The sequence below is a fragment of the Zootoca vivipara genome, chromosome 2 (genome assembly GCF_965207765.1).
Source record: "Zootoca vivipara chromosome 2, rZooViv2.hap1.1, whole genome shotgun sequence".
Lineage (NCBI taxonomy): Eukaryota > Metazoa > Chordata > Lepidosauria > Squamata > Lacertidae > Zootoca > Zootoca vivipara.
In genome coordinates this window covers 63515871-63537053 of record NC_142584.1, presented here as the reverse complement: position 1 = coordinate 63537053, position 21183 = coordinate 63515871, and the positions used below count along the sequence as shown (strand labels likewise).

The window sequence follows — 21183 nt, the reverse complement described above, 5'->3', positions numbered from 1 at the left end:
GGTGATTACTTCCTATATACGATTACTTCGTGGACTTGCCTTGCTCTGAATCCAAGCAACAGTGCATGAAACAAGTTTCACATATTTGGCTTGTATTCACGGTCATTTCATGGAAGTCACAGAATGACGGTACCAGCTTGTGGAGTGTAAAAGAAACGGAAGGTGCTGTCCAACACATACCAGTTGAGAGATGTGGAGCAATATTTCAGTAAAGGTGGTGTTTTCGGCAAAGGTGATATAGAACAAGTTCTTGCAACACATTTAACAGCAGCCTTTAGAACTCATGCATGTAAGTGGCCATACGGATGGCTGCTTGAAATGCAACTGCGCGGAGATTGCTGCACGTAGCTCCATTTCAAGAGGCCACCATGCATCATCTTGCATGTGTGAATTGAGCTGGGAGATCACCAAATGAATATTCAGCAGTGTACCCATTTAAAATGATCCTCGCTAAGCAATGACTGATATGCTATCCAAGGCAGCAGAGCCATGTTGTATGCATACTTTTGTGTTCAATGTCCACTTCCATGTCATCAATTCCTTTCAAAGAGATTGCAGCTTGAAACAGTGGGTTTCACCTTATATTTCTTTGAAAAACCCATTTAAAATTCCTGCATTACGAGGTTGACCCCCTACTATCTTCCCTGAGGGAAAAAAAGTAGTCTGTACCGGACAGATAGAGAAAGCAGTGTCCATGCTCTGGAGAATTTTAGATCCTATTGAAAAATGCGGATAAAAACTACCCAGAGCAGGCACACCTCATTCACATCCACAGCATAACCATCCATAACTGCTGCATTCATGCTCACCAAGCATAAAAGCATCCAAGAACAGGTGGCAGACAGGTAAGTACAGACACTGAACTTGGCATTCACAAATATATTCACAATACATGCAATCACACATGCACACATTCTTGCAATCACATAAGCACGCTCCATATACACACACACTGATGAGTATCAAACTTGCTCCAATTCTCATGGACATCCATCAGTCTGTAAAAGTACAAACAAACCTGTATGCATTCAGATACTGGCATCCATACATTCATATCCTTTCTAAGCACAGACCACCAACATCTGATGCACACACAAACCTACAGTCACCTACAGGTATCCTAAAGATATACCTATTCAGGCTTACAATTTATGAACAGCATGTACATAGATAAGCATAGATATAGATGTGTATGGCAGCCTTCCTCAACCTGATGCCTTTCAGGTGGTCTGGACCAGGCATCCAAAAACTTCGGCCCTCCAGATGTTTTGGACTACAATTCCCATCATCCCTGACCACTGGTCCTGTTAGCTAGGGATCATGGGAGTTGTAGGCCAAAACATCTGGAGGGCTGCAGTTTGGGGATGCCTGGTCTGGACTGTAAATCCCATAAGCAACAGCAAAATGGTCAGGGATAATGGAAGTCGTAATTCAACACCTGGAGGGCACCAGGATGAGGAAAATTGACATAGGGTACCGGCAAGTCTGTCTAACTAGCGAGCGTTCTGAAGGTGATCCAGAAAGTCTTTGCAAGATTAGGTATGGAGACATAGTTAGTAAGGATCGGGCCCAGTCAAAAGCTAGGGCAGGAATGAACACAGGTCTTGCCTGGATTGTCTCACATCAGTGCGTCTGAGACTAGTTTGGGTGAGATCATGTGTCTGAAACAGATGAAAGGAGGAAGCACTAGCTAGCAGGCAGCAGACAACTCTAGGCAAGTAGTCAGTGGCAAAATCTGCAAGATGCGGGGGAACTATCAGTGAATACAGATGTCACTCTAATAAGAGTCAGAGTTTATTGAGTCCAAAAACTGCTCCTTGGTTGTGCTGTTAAAAGGGCACAGCCTTGACTCGGTCAAAATAGGGACAGAACAAAGAAGGATAACTAAGGTTCCAAATCAAGAACTCTTTTTGCTGGAACAGAGAATAGCTTGGACTAGTACCAAACAATTTATTTCAATGGGTTTAGGTACACCTATAGGTAATTTTGCACAAGATTGGGGTTTTCGCTCAAGGTACAGCAAGGAAAGGATGAGAAATGATGAACCCACACACATCTAGCCTCGAAGAACTCACTACTACAGAGTCACACTCAGTAACACCATCACATGGACACACACACACACACACACACACACACACACACACACTTGCAGGCACCCATGCACAGACCTCACACACAAGAGCAGGAGAGTTGCAAGTGTCTGGCAACTTCCTCTCTTGACCAGGACACACCAAAGCCAAGAGACATTATGGCAGGCACTCACTTGGATTTGTTCTCCTCATAGTGAGCACTGGTCTTAATGTATCTGGCCAGCTCTATCTGCATATCGCCGAATAAAGGAACCACCTGCAGCTGCTGGAAGAAAAAACAAAAAATGGTTTAAATAAGGCAGAGAGGCTCCCTTGGGTCTGAGAGAGCAATACAAGAGATTGGGGGAGAAAGGGGTACTTAACCGCCAGAGATGAATGAAGTTCTGGAACAGTCTTCCCAATAACTTCTGGATGAGCAAAGAGCCTTATTGAGTAATGAATTGCATACATGAGTTGTTTCAATGACTCAAACCAGATTCACGCAGTAAAATCACCATGATGTGATTCTTGACGATCATTTTTGTGTGGTGATCATTTCTTCTGAAGATGTCACCTACGTGGTGAAATCTAACTACATCCTGGGGAGCATTCAGTACCCCAGTAAATATTCAGAACTCACTAAATGGGAGCATATGACAGCTGACAACGAATAAAACTACTAATCAAAAAATCAATATGAAAATTCAGCCTTGAGATGCTTTGCCCAAACAGACACAGCAAAAAAACACATAGTAGGGTAGCAGCTATGTTCTACAAGAGAAAGATTATCATCATGCCTTGACCCTTTTAACAGGAAGTGTCTCTTTAAACCAATACTTTCTGTTGTTCTTCCTGTGATGGTAACAACTGTAGTGTGGGATACATTTCTTCCCTAATATTTTGTTTGCAATTTCTTCTCTCTTCTTCCAAAGTGGTACAAAGATCGGTTTATGCTAACTGTATTAAAACATGGACAGGAATTCAGTGGGTTTAAATTTCAAGAGTGATGGCTGTAGATTTTTGGTGCTTCTCATTTCTGAAACACTGCATCAGAAATTAGTTTCTGTTTTATCTTTTGCTGGATACAGGAGTCACTCTGTCATTTGCACGCCTGGGAGAAATAGAACATGCAAACCAGTAACAACATGTAGATCTCACCCATATGTGTGTGAGAGGGAGCTCTGGAATTCATTTTGGAACCAGCCCACAGCTTCAAAGGATGGCAAGGTCAAAAAGCTTGCAAGTACCTTAAATGAAAACATTCACTCCCTTCACTACTCAGGGTCCTTGGCAGTGGACCCTGCTGGTGGGAGTGAGGCTATGTTGATAAACAGAAGCTACTATCACAAACAGATCAGGTTACATCGTTCAGCTGGTAAATGAAGAGTAATATTGTCACATCTGAAGAGCAACAGATGGTGTGCAGCCAAAGGGATGCAATTAAGCTAAAATGAACTGCAGTTCTTAAGTTACACTTCATAGTGGAACACAGTTTTCTTAATTAGCTAGCAACAGCAAGCAGAGGTCACAAGCTGGTGAACGTATCTGGCAGTGGTGCCCGTCAAGCTGCTGTTAAAGGGGCAGATATTTAAACCCAGAGGTTTAAAGGTTGACAATCCCAGTTTTCCTTCATCGCAGAAATAGTGTGTGGCTATGAATAAATAGTACATTTCCAAAGCGATGTGATGGGGGTGAGTAAAATGGGAATAGAAAACCAAGTTATTTTGGAACAGGCAGTGAAAACTGGATAGGTTTTCAAAGGCAACAATGGGGCCCAAAACACATTTTTAAATAAAACTTCTCTTTAACAGAAAGTTATTTTTTTTCTGTCACAACTGGTGGTGTGCAGCAGCTGTAGTCAGCAGACAGTTGGCCTGTCAGGTCCCCATCCCCCCACCCCACGCCAATGCCTCAGTTGTAATAACACCACATCATGATGTAAGGTCACTCCGAAGGCACTGTTGGGAGGGGAAACGGTTTGCAAACTCCATCCCAAAGAATGAACAGCACAGGTTTACAAACAAGCTTTGGCTATTTGGAGTCACTGCACTTCATTCTAACATTACCTAAAATTACAAGACCCTCCATGCTGCAGCTACTAGGAGTGAAATTCCTTTATGTTGAAATTTATTTTGAAAAAGTTAAGTTTTCCTTTGTTCCCTGTGCATCTCTGTTGTAACCACTACAAGATTGGAGGAAACATGTTAACTCTGGGAACAGATGGAAAACATAAATCATGACGGGCTGAAGTTCTTGGACACATTTTTGCCACATGTTTTCAGTCAAGTGACTCCCCCTACACACATTCATTACCCTCACAATATAGACATCAGCCATGAGAACTCATTTTTCATACAACACATGAAGCAGATTTCAGAATTCCAAAACATGGTTGACAGAGTTTACAAGTGGTCATTGGGTCCACTCATGGGATGCCAGTAACACATATAACAATTGAACTTGTTTAATATATGCTGCCTGCCAAATTTTGTTGCCATGTTTGAAAACATATTACATGTGACAACATCGAGGAGGAGAGGCAGAATTTCAACGAAACGTTGCTTTCCAAGGAGCACCTCAACTTTGCTCTTCCTCACTGAGTCTGCCATTTTATTTCTCTCCACACTGGCAGAGCAATAAGGCCATTCTAAAAGCAGTAAGGCACCACTGGCATTTTTCAAAAAAACTGAAACTGGTGTCTTGGTTACTGAAGAGGGCAGGGTTTTCTGAAGAACTGTTCTTTGGCTCCTCTCCACAGTGACTTGCCTTCTGCTTGAGACACATCATATGATCTGCATTGCATTGGTTGACATTTGTGGGAAGCCAGGGCTTGGTGGGCACATTATCTAGTCCTTCCAACTATTATGCACCTGTAGTTTACAATTTTTTGAGCATGGATATTTGCATGGTGTTAAAATACTCAACACATTTGGAAGGCTTCATTTACAATTGTACAGTACTGACTCCAGCACCTCCCGCCTGCCTACCTATGTAGCTATATAATTCCAAGGCACTTAAATTCACCACATGAAAGCATTGTTGATAACACAGAGCACAGCATTTTCAACAGGGATGAGAATGGGTTCTCACTATGTCAGCTCACAGCTTATATGCTGTGGGCACAATATCTGCGTGTAAGTGGAGTCTACCTGTTGCATAACATAGGAACAGATTGCCCTACCCAAGATAAAGTCTGTAGCCATGCTGTAAAAATGGAACATGAGTACAATGACTCTGAAATGCTGCAAATATGGACAGTTAGCAGCACCAAGACCATATTCCTCAAAGAAAAGTGATGGAAATGGGAAAGAGTCGCACACTAAGAAGCAGGTTGGGACTGCAACTTTAGCAAGCGTTATCCAATATCACAAACATGGCATCAAACAAAAACTCAGCTGTTCAGCTTACTGTAATGTCAGATACTGAAGATTTCCAATGCAATTGCATTCCAGCATCTCAATCTTTCACAAATTGTGCTTGCTTTGCCCCTAGACAGATATCCCAAGCAGCATGACCACAGATTCCTTTGGAGACAATCTTAAGCCAAAGCAATGTCATACACTGACCTTGAAAAACTTGTCAATTTTACTGAGGTTGATTCTCTTCTTGGCATCTAGCTTGTAAATGTTACTGACATTTCCGTCCATGAGATAGAGACCAAAGCCCATCACCTAGCAGAAAAATGAGATAAGCATAGAGGTCTGGTGGGAAGAACAGTGATATTTTCAGGAAAGTTATAAACTAATCCAACATCACAGCTAGGGATGTTTACGGCTTATCAATTCCAGTTTTATATCTTCTGAAATTCATTAATAATCATAAGAAGCTGCCTTATACTATGCCAGATTATTTGTGCATCTAGCCCAATATCATCTACTCTGACAACTCAGGAGAGGGAAAGGTTTTTTAAAAAATAAAAAATGGTAATGCTAGAAATAGGTCTGGTCTCTGTAATGAGGAATGTTTCCAAGATACACTAAGTTGGATTCTTTTTATATTAAAAAAAATGGGCCAACCTTTGCCTTTTGTGTGGCTCGGAAGCTTAGTTCACGGGTAGAATCCTAAACTTGAGAAGAAACATTTCACACCACTTGAAGACTGGACTTTACTCTTTGAGGGTACGTGACTTACTTTTCTATCCCACTTTTCAGACAGCAATGGCCTCCCAAAGCAGGCACATATAAATTGCCTCACAGGACGTCAGTGGGAACTGTTGCCTGGCAACTGGCAGCTGCAAGCAAGGGAAGGCCTGCCTACATCATGGCCTGAGTGAGTGCCAGCTGCTCAAATCCACTCTCTTGTCTTAAAAGACACCAGTTGCCTAGTTGGCAGGGGCCTAAGGGAAGCATCAAGGATGAGGGAAGGAACTTGTGGGGATATGATGTTATTTTTGTACCCGATACCAGACCTGAATATGGTTTTTATTGTGAGAAATCTTATGTAAGCTGCTTTGAGAGTTTGTAAGAGCTATGAAGTGGGATTTAAGTATTATTATTATTATTATTGTTAGTAGTAGTAGTAGTAGTGGTAAAATATGTGGAAGGAAGAAGCATTAAGCCAGGCACCCCAAACTTCGGCCCTCCATCTTCCCCGACCACTGGTCCTGTTAGCTAGGGATCATGGGAGTTGTAGGCCAAAACATCTGGAGGGCCGCAGTTTGGGGATGCCTGCATTAAGCTGACTCTGCCAAAGACTTGATCCCATTTGCAAATAAAGGGCTGTTGTGTCTTCATGGTGAAACTTAAGCCTGAAACAATATGGGTTAAAAAAAAAAAAGTGGAAGCAAAATGGGGAGGAAAACAACCAGGAACCATAAAAACGTTTATTTTTAGAACAGGTATCACAATGAGAGGGAAAGATTAAGGGACAGATAACCCATCTTTGGAGAGAGGTGAAGAAGTTACCTTTAGGAGCATATGCTTCTCACTGGGTGTCAAGTACATCTTGTTTTCGTAGTAATCCACACAGATGTTCACAATATCAGCCAACAACTCCTCGTAACCTGGAATGACTTCTAGCTGCTGATGCAGGCACTTAAAAAAACGTAACAACCCACAAGACCTTCAGTAATTTCAAACAAAGGACAAACATAAACATGTTTCAAGACTGTGAAACTTAATTTAATTACTTCAGTGTAAAGAGCCAATAAGTATTGGTTATGGCCTTTCCAAATAACAAATGCAGGTACAAAGGAAATGTGGTGCAATGGTTAGGACAGCCTTCTCCAACTTCGTGCCTTCTATTATTATTATTATTATTATTATTATTATTATTATTATTATTATACTAAACTCCTATTAGCCATAGCTAGTATAGCCAAAAGTCAGGAATGGTGGGAAATGTAGCCCAAAACACCTGGAGGATACCAGTTGAGAAGCACTGGGACAAGGATTGGAGAAACCCAAGTTCAAATCGTTACTCAATGGGACACCTTGGGCGAGTCAATCTTTCTGCACCTAACCTACCTCACAGATTGTTGCAAGGATAAAATGTGTAATGGGGGTGACAACAAACTGACAACAATCCTAGATCAAAGGCCTCAAATAGAGGTCAATTATTTAACTTTGCTAAATTATTTAACTTTAATTATTTCAGTAATTCTAACTTGTGTTCAAGAGGACAGTCTATGACTTAAAAACAGGAATTGAAGCTTTATACCCCACAGAAAAAGCAAAACAATAGTAACTTCACTGAGCACATGATAGGAGAAAAAAAAACCAATAGAAAACTACCATACCTGTGTGATCCTGTTATGATTTGCTAGGAACATGGAAAGGTTCTGCGATTCCTGAATAGACTGGGGATCAGCCATTTTCCTCAAAAACTGGGCTGCTCTGAAAGACAACAGAAATCCTACCTTGACCAGGGTATTTCCGTACATACTATGCTAGTTTGTGGCTATGTAATACTGTATGGGACTGTAAAAAGAGCCTTTACCATAAGGGTAAGAGAAGCATTACATTTCATTATCTTTGCTTCCCTAAAAATTGATTTCTACTGCTAAATATTTCTCATAGACTGCTGGAATAACACAAAGGTCCCAACAAGTCACCCTCTCAGAACAGCAACAATAAAAATGCACTGGCATCCACCAATATCACCTTTTGTAGGCAGAGTGGTCGTTTTTGACACTGCACTTCATATTTTTCAATTCATCCAGGACAGCAAACATGTTGATAAACTTTCCCAGTGTCAGTAGATACGCTTCAGAAACAAAGTCTTTCCTTCTCTCTGCATGACACAAACGTTTTACCTCGCCGCAGAATCGCTCAATGGCCTTTCTCTGGAACACAGCAACAAATGGGTAATTCAGAGGTGGGGTGAAATGGGAAGGCCTTGAGCAAATAGTTGCTGAGAACAGTCTTGTTCTGACTAGGATCAGGATCCCATCACCTGTTCTTTCCCCTTTTCAGCCTCATCATTACCATGTTTCCACATAGCAGTTGAAATAATTATTCCAAATATTGACAATTCAGCTTTCTCGACCAGGTAAATTCAAGCAGCAAAAGTGGTTGAATAGTATGTATGTAGTTAGTTAGTAGAGATAGATAGATAGATAGATAGATAGATGATAGATAGATAGATAGATAGATAGATAGATAGATAGATAGATGATAGATGATAGATAGATGATAGTCTGAAATAAATAAATATCAACTCAGCAAGCAGCAGGGCAGTTTTACCTGCTGAGATGAATAAAATGTGAAAATGAAATGTTAATGTTCTCTTCTGCTTGTGTCCTGTAGCTTTTCAGGTAGAAATTGCAGATCTCAAAACACACGTTCAAAAATGCTGACAGATAAGCTTACAGGAAAGAAAAGAAACCCACATTTTGTGCTTAGAGCAGCATACCTGAAGAAGAAAATGGTTCTCAGACCTGACCCCAACATTGCTATTCTATTTAGTGTCCCTCAGAAAAGTGTTTAGGTACTTTGGGCAGACCAATGATATGGCTGCTGTTCTTTCTACTGTTACATACAGCTTAGTTACGTTCAAGAGGAAAAACTTCTGTTTCAAAAGGTTGTCATCATCTGAGATCATATTCTATGGCTTGCTAGTTTGGACTATGTTTTGTGCATGGGCGTAGGCAGGGGGGGCAGCTGCCCCCCCCGAAGCAAAAAATTATTGTATTTTACAGCCCATAACCAGCACTTTTCCCCTCCAAAAACTGAAGTGGGAAGTGGAATGATGCATATGCTATGGTAATATATCAGTGGAATCATAGAATTGTAGTCGGAAGGGACCACAAGGGTCATCTAGTCCAACCCCCTGCAATGCAGGAATTTTTTTCCTAAGGTGGGGCTTGAACCCACAACATGGTTGAAATATTATGCTGATATGCAGCAACGCCTCGGAGCCGTCGTGACTGCGGCCGTGCCTTGCCTCGCCCTCGCCCGCCCTGCCACCCCCTCTCGCCTGCCCGACCCTCCCGTCCGCTCCAGCCAACCAGAGTAGCCGCCAACGCTGTCAGCCCCAGAAGCACAAGGTGGCCGCTGCCGCCATATCATCAGGCCAGCTGGCCCTGTAGCCCCGCCCACGTTCCCACTTTGTGGCCCCGCCCCTGAACGACCATGGCTTGCCCCCCCCCTAGTTTTGATCCTGGCTACGCCCCTGGTTTTGTGTCACAAGTAAAGACCCAAACTGAATTTGAGAGACTAAAACTTTGCCCACATCAGTTATGCAAGTAGTTTGTTGACTCAGCGGGGGGAAGGCACAGACAGTTTTGAAAATAGTATGGAAGGGGTTCAACGCTGCAGGAAGGCGATCATTCCATCAAGGCAAGTGTTTGGGCTTGCCAGATGGAACAATCCCCCCCTTCCCCAGCCCTGTGCAAGGACTTCTGCTGGCAGGACTCATTAGTTGAATCCCACCCAATGTGTTTGTTCTGCTACCAAGTTGAATCAGGTCAACTAAGAACTTAAAATAGGTCAGCTATGTGAATGAAAAGAATAATGTTACATTTTTGGCAAATGTGCCAAATTTAAAGAAGGCACACTAGTCTCCCACTTCCCTGCAATGAGATAAGGTGAACTAAGGCACATTCCTAGAAGCCTTTTCAGCTTTACTCTGCAACATCAAGAGATCATATTGAAACACTGGAATTTTGAAGCTCCCCCAAAACCTACCTGAAAATACATGAACTTCATGAGCTTTGTAACTTCTGGCTCCAAGACTTCCACAGTCTTTTCATAAATCTCAACCCGATTTGGCTGTTCGTTGCACTTTACCTGAAGGACAACACCTATTTTCATTAGTTATCCTAATGGGACAGATGTTCTGCTTTTTTATTTTGACAGCAGTGTAACAGAGATCTGTGATTAGGAGTGGCACCAAGCCAGATAATTTCAAGGGCATTTTCTATATAGTAATATGTATCAAATATTATATTTGGACAGCAGGACACACTTTATATTTGCTTAACATTGTATACTTCTTTGCATATATTAAATGACTAGCTGAAGAAAGAGATATTCTGGTGCACTATGTAGTAGGACAGCCTACACCCATATGAACCTGCCAGAGCCCAATTGGCTTCAAAGGCCCTGTTCTCTGTCCTGACACTAAAGTTAATCATGTTGACAGGTACTAGGGAAAGAGCCTTTTCAGTGATGGCTCCCAGGGCTAGGGTTTTTTGCGCCCTAGGCAAGATCACCTTCTGGCGCGCCCCCCCTCCATTAGTAAAAAATAAAATAAATAAATAAAAATAGAAAATAGAAAATAGAAAAAATAAAAATAGAAAATAGAAAAAATAAAAATAAAAAATAGAAAAAATTAAAAAGTAGAAAAAATAAAATAAAAATAAAATAAAAAAACAGCTGAGAGGCGCGGCGAGGTGGCCCCAGGCTCACACTCCCCGCGCGCCTCCGGAGCTTCATACAGGGAGCGCAAGCCTGGGGCTGCCTCCACTGTGGCTGTCAGCTGTTGAGTGGCTTCAGGCCGCTCTCCGGAGGCACGCACACACCTCAGGATAGCGGCCTGAAGCCGCTCAACAGTGACAGGCACGGAGGAGGCAGCCCCAGGCTTGTGCTCCCCGCGCGCCTCCGGAGCTTCGCGCAGGGAGCGCGAGCCTGGGGTTGCCTCCACTGCGGCTGTCAGCTGTTGAGTGGCTTCAGGCCGCTCTCCGGAGGCACGCGCCTAGTTCGCCTAAATGGACGCGCCGGCCCTGATGGCTCCACAAACTTCAGCAATTACCTCCCCCAGAACTCTGGCTGGCTTCCTCTCTTGTGGCCTTGAAGCGGCACCAAAAGCCTTCTTATTTATTCCACCAAGCTTTATTGATGGTGCCCTATATAGATGTTTATTATAAGCAGTCTTGTGAGTGGTTGACCTAATAGGTGAACTAGAAGCAGATTGAATAAATACACATGAAGCCTCTGTGAGGATAACTGAAGTGTAGCATACACTGCATGCCACTTGGGCAGAACAACATTCTCAAGAATTTGTGCACATTTTTTTCTGTCTCTCCATAAGAGTCATTCCCTTCATCAGTATGATCTGGTGGTCTTTTAACCTGGTTTGCATAAATTCGCCTGCAATATGCTTCAAGCAAGAAACTAGAGCATGTGATCAAAAATTCATGTGAAGCAAGGAAATATTCACCTGGGATTTATAAAGGCTAAAGGGATAGGGACACATTAGTCAAACAGCAAAGGATAACCCTTAGGAGAACTGCATATTGATCCAGCCTGGAGTCCATAATGGCATCAATACCAGCACTCCTTGCTGAATTAAGAGTATTTCCCAGGCTGCATATAGAGCAATCTGGTATCATACTGAATTCACACTGAAAATGGTATTTATAAGTTAATCACAATAGCCCAGAGGAGGCCTTAACAGTGCTTAGTGCAATGCTATTCTCTGTGACCTATATGGCATTTGGAAGCTTATGCTGATTTGTGTTTAATACGGGCATCTTAACAAGCACATTGGGAGAAAATTTGGATCCCCAGAAGACAAGCTCCTGACTCAGTAACAAAGGCCCATAAGAAGAGTCTGTTGGATCTGGCCAATGGCCCAATTAGTCCAGCATCCTGTTCTCACAGTGGCCAGCTAAATGCAAGCAAGTCCTAAGCACAACATCCCTCTCCCCTCCTGTGGTTTTCAGCAACTGATATTTAGAATGGAGGAAGAGCATACCCATTATAGCTAGTATATACTGATAGCCTTATCATCCATGAATTTGTCTATTCCCCTCTTAAAGCCACCCCACCCTGATCACACAAACTCAGAACCTCAGCATCACTTCGTGAACATTTTGATAGTGAGAAGATCGAAAACGTGTATTATCCTCAGCAATATCCCAAGACCCAAATCAGGTTCTCTGCAATTCTTCTAAATATTTTCATCCCTTGTTCCCCCTGGACTGTAATTTCTGTCTGAGTGGGCTGGGCTTGAGTCCAACCGTACATCTTACCTGGGGAATGGCCCTGGAACAGCTTCTCCAGGTATAAAGCATCACTGCATATTCATGTCCTTCCTCCAGCATTTCATTCTGGAAGACAGGCACACATATTGGCAGAATGGCAGTGCTGGTTACACAGAAAACCAATTACACTTCAACCAAGTGCACATCGAGTCCCCTTTAGTGTAGGCAGCTGTGTATAATCTATGGCACTTACCATGCTTGAGTGTACTGTAGCTTGTTCAATATACCTGGCAATGCCAGTTACAAAGGCATTTCTGTCTTCAAAATTGGTGTCAAAGTTGGCCTGAGAGCAAATCAAGAAGCAAGGGTTAATGCCGCTTGCAGTTAGAGCAAGTTCACACACAGAGAGAGTAACTCTTATTTGATAGCTGGAACACATAGATTTATTATGCAGTCACTACAGTGTCATTGTCTTTTATCACCGCAAGTAATTAATCAACAAGGGAAGCCATAGTAGCAGGTTTTAATAAACCATATGGTGTGGTCGTTCACAAGGCAGTAGCCAACAGTCTGGATGAGTGAATTCATGCTTATTTGATCATTACTGTGCTTAGAATGCACACCTATAACCAAGACATGTTTCCACAATACAGCATGGAAAGGGAAGCAAAGGGATCATAGCCCTGTTTGAAAGATAGTCAATCAATCTCAGGAAGGAAACTGTTAGACAAGAAAAGGTTCCTGTGCTTTCACCAGGGTCAGGGTCAGTCAAACATTCCCCACAGAAAGCATGCAATATGAGAGAGGGAACACACACACACACACATATGAAGGAAGAATACTGAAATTGCTATTAAGGTCTGGAATCTCAGTGGTATAAGGTCTCTTCCACCTCAGTCATTTTTTATTATATAAATAGTCAAAACAGAAAGAACTTGAGGCATAGGACTTAATCGCCCTCAGCTTTCCTCCTCCACCTCAACCCTTCAGCTTCTTGCTCCGTTGAAAATATTTAGACCAACACAGGAAACAACTTCCCTGATTTTTTTGTGCAACTCCTTGTGGAAGAATTTGTTATTAAAAGAGCATGGTGTAACATCAGCTGGTGTAGCACTGACCACTTTTAGCAGAAGATTACACTGGTTGCACCACGTGAAACTTTGGGTTGAACTTGGTAACAGACGTGAGCAGTGGATATGCTACTTTGCATGTCTGCAAAATACTTCACTACAGCCTATTTTTCCCTGAACCTACGAATGGTACTTCCATAATGAGTCAGTGGCCATATTCACACATCATGTGAAACTAGGGATAGGGAATCAAATCAGGGAAGTGTACAACCCTAAAGGTCCCTCAGGTTAATTCCAGCCTCCTATCATGGATCTCCAGATGTTGTTGGACTACAATTCCCACATCTGGGAACTCAAGGCTGGGATGATCTGGTTTAACACTATGTATTAACATAGCCGGTAGTTTTCTATGTGCTATATAAATATACAATACAAAAATGGAAACTAAGGATCAGCCCATAATCATGGTCAGCGTTCTGTTGCTGCTGTGATCTTTTTCACATGCCTTATCCCATGCTTTCTTCTCAACCTGTTGAGAACTTTATTTATGTCAGCCATCGGCCATAGCAACAAAAGAACATTGGGATGTACACAGAACAAAATAAAAAGTAGATTATATAAAACACAGTTTAGGGTCATGAATCAGCAATCAAATAGTGGACCTTATTCTGAATGCCCCAGCTAGAAACCTTGCAACCCTTGCAGTTATCGTTTGTTGCTTACTGTATTACATATTTCCCAAATACAGTCATACCTTGGTTTGCGACCACAATTCGTTCCGGGGAGCTGGTCGCTCCCTGAGCGTTTCTGCGCATGCACACACTGTGCAGACCGCTTCTGCGCATCCGCGCACCACAGAACCCAGATGTAAACACTTCCGACCGGGTCCACGGTGGTTGCAAACCGATCGGACGCAAACGGAGGCGGTCGCAAACCTAGGTATGACTGTAACAATGTTTTCTCCTTGACTTCATAATACCATGAACTTCAGAAATGAATGGCAAAAGCATGCAGGCCCTAGAATAAAATGTTTGAAGACCTGCTGTTTACCTGGTACATGATAGACGATGGAGGTGGCTCGATGCATGGCTGCTGATCAGGTAATGGCAGCTCCTCCAGCAGGTCCACATTGGAGAGAGCATCCTCCAGCGTTACGTGAGTCGTCATGGCTCCGGGCTTTCAGACTCACAACTAAACTCAAGGAAAATAAGATTATGTTAGAGAACCAGTGCCAGAAAACTTAGGGATTCAGAATAAATGGAATCAAATTAGACAATAGGCCAACATACAAACACACGTCCCATTAAAACCAGTGGGAATTAAGCAAGATATAACTATGCCAACCTAGCAGTTTGAAAGCGCGTCAAAGTACAAGTAGATAAATAGGTACCGCTACACCAGGAAGGTAAACAGCGTTTCCGTGTGCTGCTCTGGTTCACCAGAAGCAGCTTTGTCATGCTGGCCACATGACCTGGAAGCTGTACGCCGGCTCTCTTGGCCAATAATGCGAGCTGAGCGCTGCAACCCCAGAGTCGGTCACGACTGGACCTACCGTGGTGGTCAGGCGTCCCTTTACCTTTAACTATGGATTAGAATGCAGACTGGGCTGTAATACTATACATAAAGGTAAATGTAAAGGGGCCCCTGACCATTAGGTCCAGTCGCAGACGACTCTGGGGCTGCAATGCTCATCTCGCTTTACTGGCCGAGGGAGCCGGCATACAGCTTCCAGGTCATGTGGCCAGCATGACTAAGCAGCTTCTGGCGAGCCAGAGCAGCGCATGGAAATGCCGTTTACCTTCCCGCCAGAGCGGTACCAGTTTATCTACTTGCACTTTGACGTGCTTTCGAACTGCTAGGTTGGCAGGAGCTGGGACCTCCCCAATGTTCACCAGGCCAACAACACACCATACACTGCTGAGTAAACTTGCATAGGACAAAGCTGCATGGCTGTATTTCCAAAGGGAAACCGCCTTAAGATAGCCTGCTGGTAGCCCACATGTGGATCGTTGAGATCATTAGGAAAACCACGTTGACTTGATTGGATTTACATACACAAGCAGTTAAGACAAGGCTACAACATAATCATATGGTGGGCAGGTAGATAAATGTTTTTGTCTTGAGAAAGAGAAGAGAGACACAGATGAGAGGTACAAGGATAATTTGTAGCTTTCTAGTGCCTTGTATATCTAAAGACTACCTCTGACTACCTTCTGCATGTCATTTGTGCAATGGTAACTTTGTAATTTGGTTACCATAATACTGGTCAACAGCACACCATAACTGTGGTGTAGCTGCCTTAAAAATCATTGCCTCACTGTCTTAAACTATTTCCACACACAAACAGTTCTGTGTAACGCCCTGGGAACTCTGCTCTGCTTTTAAAAAATGTACCAACTTTATAATTTCATGTACCTACGGAGTCCCCCGAGTATGGAGAAACCAACCCCCTGTTTGTCAGAAGAGAAGTCCTCAATGATAACACTTTCACAAGTGACACCCAGAAAACATTTCCCTTATTTTGCAGCATCTTTCAATAGCTTCTACTTATCCACTTAATTCAGCTGGACTGATCATGTGCTTCTTTTAATATTCTGTGTACTTTGTTATTTTCCACATCAGAAAAAGGAAACAACCAACAAATGTCTACAGCACTTGCACAAGCACCTGCAGTGGTGGGAAAGTGTGGTTATATCTGCAAAGGAAACACAACCTTGAGAGAACATGTGCAGATTCAGTGCTGCAGATATATTGGCATCATTACTCAATAAAATAAATGCCTCTTCTACTTCTGTTTATGGGGTTTTATCATTGAAGTTTGGCCTCTGTCAATATAACCCAGAGGCCGACATTACCGAATAAACTAATTATTATTCCTGAGTCTGTAAAATTCTGACAATTCATCCGAACACACTATACAATTGCTGAATTATCTTTACATTCCCATGGGGCATTTTAGATTGGATCAAACAACTAATTGATTCTTTAGAGGACAAACTACATTCTCTGAAGTCTACTGAATGGGGAATAGGGCGGGGAGAGATGTGCAAAGGTGTCTATGTATAGCAGAGGAATGTGTTTCTTCCCCTTGCATCAGGGTACATGGGGATGGGCATTATGGATGTCCATTTATCTTTATTTATCTGTGGATCAGTAGGCCCTGAAAAACAGCAGTGTTCGTCAAGGTGCTGTTATTTAATGTGCGTTATAATCTCAAGTACGGAAGCGACAACAGATGGACACAACGATCAGATGAGATAATTCTGAAAAGGTCCTTATGGCAAGTGTGATAAACAGCTGTCACAGCAAAGCAGCTGCCTGCCTAGGCTTTGTGGTCAGAGTGATTTACAAGAAAAGGTTTCCAGAAAGAAGAAATATGGGTTACACACCAACTATTGTCGTTTTGAAGGAGCTGAACTGAAACTCCTTACACATTCATAGAACCCAAGAGCTTGCATTTTGTTGCCCCTGGGAGCAAGCCCAAAGGAAGGCGGAGTAGCAATCCTCTTGAGGAATGCACACATTATAATAATATTCCCTCAGAGGTACTGAAGTGAATGACTCTTGTTTATCTCACTGCAGTCTTGCATGAAATGAGGTTATATCCCACAGTTCGATTCTTCTCTCACGTTTTTATTCTGTGCATCTCAGGGCTGGTTCAGACCTACCAATAAATGTGCAAACCTGGCATTGAGGTTTCCCTGCCAGGTGATGTGAGGTGATGAGAAAGTCCTATTTAAGGTGTCTGATGTGTGTTAACACTATTTTGAAGTGTTCAGCAGCTGGAGAAGAGGGCTGGAGTGCCTGAGAAAGTGGCCATTGGTTTCTGAATCGGAATGTTGCATGTGAACAAGAGCATCTCTTTCTGACATGAACATTAATTGTTTTGGTCACGCAGAGAAGCTTGGAAAACAAGAACAACAAATTTCTTGTAGTTGCTGATCATGCCATGTTACGTAACGTCTGCAGCCTATTTATAATAGTCCCTTTGGTTTCTGGGGATAAGATACACGACTAACAATGCAATCCTAATCAAGTCCACTTAGAAGTCTTATTGCATTTAGTAGAGCTTACTCCCAGGTAGGTGGGCTTAGGACGGCAACCCAAGTTTATCTTTACAAAACCGCTTTAGAAAGCAAAATATCTTCAGTGCAAACTCCATCCCACCTAGCAGATTTCATGCTGTGCTTCAGCTCCACACATTTCATTGTGCATGTGGTCATGAAATGAAGGAGACGACATGTGCGTTTAATGGCTTCATGACCTGGAGAGGTTCAGCAGGCGTGGCTGCTCCTGTCACTGCTGGTTGTTTTGAGATGCTGTTTTCTCTGAGGGCGGAAGTTTCACTGGCTGAGTCTCTATCTGAAAATGCTGTTGAAAGTAAAGGAAGCTAGGGCAGGTCTGAAGCTAGAAAGCCTTGCTTACAACATGGCTGAGTATTGTTCTCACTCAAATATTGCTTCTTACGAAAGTTTAGCTGTAGTATGGAAAGGGGAAAGGATGTACTATTCCCCTCAAAAGCAGCACAATTGTTCATGGATACCATTACCTCAAACAGACAAAAATATTTAAATGAGAATAGTGAAGCAAAATATATGCATACTCTACTGCATAATTAGAATTGCCAGGGGTTTTTTTTCCTGGCTTGGTCCCTGTGATTTTAAGAGCCATATCTGGCATGCAGAAATGTTAACAGATGAAGCTTTTCCCACCATTTAATTTCCCCACCAAGAAAAATTACCCCAGCAAAGTATCTGTTCCTTGGGCAGCTGTTCAAAGCACAGGAGTCCTTTCGGGGTGGGGTGGGGGGTAGATGGCAAATCTACCTACAATCGTTTCAACTTGTAAAAGCTTACACACTAATCTCATGTCTTTTCCTTTTCAATTCATGATTTTAAAGAGAGATTTTTGTTGCTATAATGGCAGAATTATCAAGCTTTCCCACATGAGCCAAGAACATCTGCTACTTAGTGCCGCTGCTGTCATCTTCTCCGCAGCCATAATAGCCAAAGAGTTCCTTCTGTTTTTCCAGTGATACTGCAATGGGGTCACTGGGTCAGTGATCCTCAAAAGGTCAGCATGGGGTATTAGCCAACAGAAGCCATCTGTGCCTCGTGGGTTTATATGGGACAGAGTTGACAAAGCGAGTGTTCAAAAGAGAAAACAGGATGGGGTGGGAGGGATATAAACTGTACTCTTTGTGGTTCATGTATAGGTGCAATACTTCCTGCACTGTCATGCCTGACCGACTACTGTTACAGCACAGAGCTCTCAACAGATAACTACTTTCTACACTACCGGTAGAAGTGGATTGCATCAGCTAACTTGAAAGAGGGGACTTTTTTTTCAAAAAACACACCCACACACACAATGAGACTTTTGACCTTTCACATGGCACATACTCTGCTTCAAATTAAATGATGAAGCACGGAAGACACTATCTCCAAAAAATCTTAAGTGATCCCCCCCCCTTTTCTTAAAAAATATTTTCTGTGCCATGCCTTCTTCTTCATAGAGGACCTAAAAAAGAGTATTTAAGTATTTCCAGACATCACAAAGCCAGCCTAAACCAGCAACTCCCTAGGCAAAATTAGCACTAGGGTAGGAGGACCTTGTGCTGTCTGGAAGCACTTGTTCCATGATGAACATGGGAAAACTACTACCATCCTATGCAGATCAAAAGACTAGCTCCTCCATGTTTAACAAGGAACATGTGATTCAGAACTCAACTTAGAACAGCTCCATCTTCAACCCTGCAGAATTCCGAAAAACAAAATTGTGACTGAGCAGGATAGTCAGAGTCAAACTACTAGAAGACATAGGATTAGCAGCAGGTAATCATCAAAATGCTACCTGCAAAACAGATAATTCAAGCAGGTCAACCAACACACACACACACACACAAACTGCAACACAACAACACAAAACTGCCTCCAACTAAACCACTAGCAATCAAAACTGTCACTTAGCAATTCTGACCTAAAGAATAGCTCTTCACATGCTACGTGTGGGAACCGCTCAGGCACAACCCTGGCAAGGTTTCTGGTCGCTTCATTTGCACATGAGCTGGTATTGAGAAGTGGAGAAGTGTCTTTCTTTTCCGGCCTCAGAGCCACCTGAGTCCTGCCCCCCCCAACCCCACTTGCTTCAAAAAGACTGCTTGGGTGTTGGATGAGAAGTGAAGAGGGTGAGTGTGAAACTCTGAGCAGAGGCGCCTCCCCCCACCCCAGTGGAATCGTATGGCTGGCCATCTGGGGTAACTGCCTGGGGGGCAGGCAAGAGGTGTGTGGCACGTTTATTATTATTAGTGCAGGGAGAGGAGGTGGCCAGGAAGAAGCAGCTCTGGCTCAGGCTGTGATGGTGCTTCCATGTGGGGCTAGGAATACACAGTCGCCTTTTCCTTCCTTCCATCCACCGCTTTTGCTTGGTGTCGCCTCACTCACACTCACTGATCCTGCCTGTGGAGAGAGGCGAGCCCTCCTTGGAGTGGGATCATTGAAGGACACTTAAGTCTTAGGTTTCCAAACTGGACACTCAAGGTGGCCGTCTCTGCCACAGTGTTAGAAACTGAGATATGAAAGCTAGAAGCTAAATGGCACCTTAAACCTAGGTTATGGGCGCAACAACGGAATGTCCAGGTGCACTTCTTTAATAACAAGAATACAAAGCTGAAAATGAATGAACTGCAGCTAAAATATTACCAGTATATTCATTTTTCACATGGTCTAGTCCTCATGGATGGCAAAAACAAAGCCATGCATCCCCTGCCCACCCCCACCCCAATATTCTTAAGAGGGTCTCTTCTCCATGCTTCAGAGAGCAGCTGGAAGTGGGGAAGCAGAAAAAGGTCCTCCTTTCCTTCCACTCTGCAGACAAGCCCTGGATTCTCCTCTCCCTATACCCTTTCCCCTTCATATAAATATATCTTTTTGGCACCAAAAAGCGCCCGCGTCGTAACCCGGCCGGCTTCCTTTCCGGTGGGTTACTGGTTGTTATTGGCAGCCGCCAGGCACGTGACAATGCAAATCGCCCTTCTCATCACCGCACGTCGCGGCAAAATTTAGAGTTGGCATCCAGCCGGAGGCCAGAGAGGGCGCCGCCGCCGCCTGGGGAGGAGGAGGCAGGCGGGGAAGGCTGCGCAGGGCTTCCCTTCACCGGGCCAGAGCGGCGGCGGCTGCCTGGGGCGGCTGGGAGGGAGGCGGCGGCAGCTGCGTGCCCGTGTCTGCCCGCCTGGGGTCTGTGCATGCCGTCTAACGTGTCCCCGCTCGCTCCGCAGGCTCTGCGCCTGGTGGGTCCGCCTGGCTACCGCGCAGCAGTTCTTCAGTGGCATGCTTTACGTCTCCCCTCCAAACTAAACTAAATATAGGGCGGCACAGAGTTGGTGTGCCGCGGGATTTTTTTTCATAGAACAAGTGTGCCGTGGCCCAAAAAAGGTTGAGAAACACTGCTCTAAGTAATAGTTAATTGGATGTAACCAAATCATTCCAATTAAATTATCAAAATGTGTGCATTCTGAATAAAGTAAATACTACAGATTTCAAATTGACACATATATTGCAGAAATAATTAATATTGAAAAATGAGTTGGGTCAGCTGTCCCGTCAGTTATATATATATCATTAGCCCAAGGAGCTTAGAGATCCAATTTTTGATTTTACAGAATATATTGCTATGG

The 21183-nt window shown here is 43.3% G+C and overlaps 1 protein-coding gene across 1 annotated transcript in view; it reads right to left on the bottom strand.

Annotated features, from left to right (window-relative positions):
- CYFIP2 (cytoplasmic FMR1 interacting protein 2) overlaps positions 1-21183 on the bottom strand; it is a 67151-nt gene that overhangs the window by 41070 nt on the left and 4898 nt on the right. Inside the window, exons 2-10 of the mRNA XM_035105751.3 lie at positions 14559-14699; positions 12692-12781; positions 12487-12564; positions 10199-10300; positions 8174-8355; positions 7810-7906; positions 6977-7105; positions 5639-5743; positions 2267-2358 (exon numbers count right to left, since the gene is read on the bottom strand). Of these exons, the coding sequence (XP_034961642.1) occupies positions 2267-2358; positions 5639-5743; positions 6977-7105; positions 7810-7906; positions 8174-8355; positions 10199-10300; positions 12487-12564; positions 12692-12781; positions 14559-14675 (992 nt within the window). The 5' untranslated portion in view covers positions 14676-14699. The remainder of the gene's footprint in view (positions 1-2266; positions 2359-5638; positions 5744-6976; positions 7106-7809; positions 7907-8173; positions 8356-10198; positions 10301-12486; positions 12565-12691; positions 12782-14558; positions 14700-21183) is intronic.